We start from the raw sequence: 3,462 nt of genomic DNA, 5'->3' as shown, positions 1-3,462 counted from the left end.
AAATCTACCCTGATCGATGGGCCTGTGAGACAGAGGTGCAAAGCTCATTAAAACAACACACCTTCGTTTGGTTGTTGTTAGGAGCTAAGTAAATAACGTTGGTGAATGGTAGTGTTTACTGAAAGGGAAATATTTTCCCCTAAAGCACGACTTTATAACCCTTAAATGTCGTAAATGTACAGTGCACCTTTGATTTACGCAAATGTCACCCTCTTGGGTCGACAACTTTTGTGTTATTCCTTCCTTATTTGCAAGCTGTATTGGCCTTCTCAGACTGGTAAATGCAGCACTAACCATGCACAACAGTTCAAATGCTGTGGTTACAACCAAATTCTGTATCCTGTGCTTTTGGGCAGAGAAGGAGGCGAGAGCTGAGAAAACTGAGTTTGGAAACTCCTTTGAAATTTTTTTTCTTAGTCCAGGAAGATAAATTTTTGGCTAGTCCTGACTTACTTACGGGACTTCTGGTACGATTTTGACCAGTGAAATGAGTGATATTTGGTGTTGATCCTCTATAGAACGTGTTTTACAAGGGAAGGTGGGTGGCATTGATTCAGTTCCTCTAATGGGGAGAGCTGGAAGAGAAAAGAAGTCAGACTTTCTGGCTATTAGAACAGAGATATGTGGTGTTCTTGTAACTTTTTATTAATAAGAAATAATCATAGTAGAATTATAGTTCAGTTCTATAAATCCATTTATTAGAACATCTGACACAGAGATGGGGTGTTTTGTATTAAGGGGTTCTGTGTAGAGCAATAATAAAATAAAACTTGTCAAGGACATACCATATAGGGAACTTCTGTACATTGAATTTTATTTGCTCTGTTTTTTTCTGGGATAAACAGAATATTTACAAAAATGTGTTCTGAGAACTAATGTAAAAGTAATAATTTAAATTTAAAGGACGGAAAAAGAGTTCACTTAACATGCTGAATTACTTCTCCTTCATATTTTGTTTCCAGTGTGCAAATTTCAAAAGTATAGAATTTTAAATAGCCCTTCCCATAGATTGCCTTGATTTTGCCTTGAAATAAACTTGCAAGAGCTTGATAAAAAGCTTTCTAGATGTTTTTATAGCTTTAAACAACTAATAGCTTGTATTAATTTTTATTGCTATTATGATAATGTAATTGCAATTATAGTTATAATTCATGGGGTTATAATTATAATTAATGGACGATTTAGTAAATATTCCATTGGGAATTCTTACAATAAAAACCCCATTTAGCTTGAAGTGAATGTTATCCAGGGCAATGCTTATTAGAAAAATCACTGAAGAGTGGATTGTAACTTCTAAATAGGTGAAAGTATATCCAGCTGCCACAGCCCTTGAATGCTTTGGCACCATGTGTTTGATAGATACTAACAAAAAAATTGAGGATGAGAGAGTTCTCTCTAGCATATTGTGAATTCAAGATTAAAATATGCCATTAAAATATGCCTTTGATTCCAGATGGCCTCACTGGCAGTGACAAACTGGCCTAAACCATTGCCATTGATTCCGTGTCTCTCCTGGTCAACAGCCTCTGCAGTCTTTACTACGGTAAATAACAGATATTTTCGTTAATGTTGTTACGTGCTAATCAGAAAGGGAAGTTAAAAGCTTTGGGTTGGCCACAGGGGAGCTGAGTTTCCATGCCCTGTGTTGTAATGCCTGCTTATGCTTTGATCGCAGTGATTTGAAGTGCTGTCTGGGAACTTGGGCGGAATTCCGCTGGGAAAATAAGTCACAAGGGGAACAGATCAATTTTTTTCCGTGTATCATCGTTTTAGATTGATCTCTGGGTTTTACTTGTGTACTTGATGCTCTTGTTTATAATCTCAGGGGGTGTTGAGCAAGGCAGTGAACTGGAGAGAGCTCGAGAAACAGTATTTTACAGAAACCGTTTATGAAGAAGAAATAATTCAAATGCTTGAATACTGTGGAGTAAGTCTAGTTTATGTTCCTTATTTGCTAATGTTTACACGTGCAAATCTAACAAATAGTGGAACTTCTCTTTACTTGCACTAAAGGCAGACAGTTGTTAGCTAAAACACACCTGCATGTTGTTTTGTTATGCTTTCGATAAATTTAATCTTTGAAGGAAACCCTGAAAAATAAAGCTAATATTTTGATGGTTTGGTGAGTGTTAAGTGTAGCCCTTGCTACAAGTTTTTCCTGTGACCACATTTAATCTAATCTGTGACAAAAAAAGTTGAAGTTCTAATAAATAACTTTTTTTTTCCTAAGACTCTTTGCTTTGTGACAGTTCTTTTTCAAATATCTTACAACAGGAGAAGAGGAGCTGGGGTGGAGATAGTTACTTGGGAACTTGCCATTATTAAGTCAAATACACTCCAGAACACTGATGGAGAAGACAAAATGAAAAGAAGAAACATTTCAAGATGTTCAGCTTCTGTCTCCCTAGTATTTAGGGACAGTTGATTTTTCAGGCCTAAACCTAACATTAGACCTGGTCACATATGTTTATTTTTTTTATTATTATGGCATGTAAACTTAAATTATGGGAATTACAAATTCAGAGTTTAATACCAAATGAAAAGCAAATGTGTTTGTATCATAAGCTACCATATATATATATAGGTACTTCCTGCATTTTTTTAAGCTGATAGAAATGTAGAATGAAATAATCAAGAGGCTATGGTGGTCAGGATATAACTGAGTGACCTGCAGACTGGAAATAACAACTACTATAATCAGTGCTTTTTGTATCTTCCTAGTTTTTTTAATAACGAGTTCATCTTAAAAATATGATTAACCAACTAGTTCAAGGGAGTAACCCTTAACAAATGACCCGTTGTCTTTGTTTAGACAGATTCTTTCAAGATGGGACAAGATTTTGTGAAAAACTTCCCTGACAGTGTGCACAGTCTGGAGGATATGGATGTTACCTCCAGGATATTCAACTTTGAGTCCATGAGCGCTGCTGTATCTAAAGAAGCTGTTCACAGCTTTACCACCAATAAAAGTACTCTAAGTGCCTCTTCAGAAAGACTCTTAATACAAGATGCTCCCAAAATGCAGTGCATAAATCAAACATTTTCAACCAGCAGCAGTAGCAATAAAAACTTAACCAGCCCACAAGGACGCGGGATAAACACGAGAAGAAAGAGTGACACTTTGCAAAGAGAATCCATAAGGTTCATGAAAGGAGTAATGGATGAGTGTACCCATGTAGCTAACTTCTCAGGTATGTATCTATTTGTTTCAATGTGCATTTTGGAAAACTGAGTAAAATACAGTACAAGAGAGGTATTTTCATGATTTTCCATGTGTGAGCCTGCTGGCTGAAACGTGGAAGTATCGTGAGCGTTGTTCAGTAATGTCTGTTTACCACTCCATTTCCTAATTGTTTTCCTGTTCCTTCTTGATGGCCAACTAATGACATAGTAAATTAAAAATTTGCTTTCCAGTATCTTTGCCCATTTCTCCTCTGCCTCGCTGTGCTCTGCTCAGATACG

The 3,462-nt window shown here is 36.4% G+C and overlaps 1 protein-coding gene across 6 annotated transcripts in view; it reads left to right on the top strand.

The window, feature by feature from the left end:
- ABHD18 (abhydrolase domain containing 18) overlaps nt 1-3,462 on the top strand; it is a 20,857-nt gene that overhangs the window by 13,498 nt on the left and 3,897 nt on the right. For 5 of the 6 annotated variants that reach the window (XM_027899551.1, XM_027899550.1, XM_027899552.1 and 2 more), the window contains 3 exons: nt 1,454-1,543; nt 1,826-1,927; nt 2,813-3,191. The exons of the other annotated variant lie outside the window; for it this stretch is intronic. In XM_027899551.1, coding sequence (XP_027755352.1) covers nt 1,454-1,543; nt 1,826-1,927; nt 2,813-3,191 — 571 coding nt within the window. The remainder of the gene's footprint in view (nt 1-1,453; nt 1,544-1,825; nt 1,928-2,812; nt 3,192-3,462) is intronic. 6 annotated transcript variants of the gene reach the window in all.

Source organism: Empidonax traillii, unplaced genomic scaffold, assembly GCF_003031625.1.
Source record: "Empidonax traillii isolate 1590-97213 ecotype Southwest subspecies unplaced genomic scaffold, ASM303162v1 scaffold675:size783547, whole genome shotgun sequence".
NCBI lineage: Eukaryota > Metazoa > Chordata > Aves > Passeriformes > Tyrannidae > Empidonax > Empidonax traillii.
Note: the sequence above shows the minus strand (reverse complement) of the source record. Positions and strands in the feature narration are given on the sequence as shown.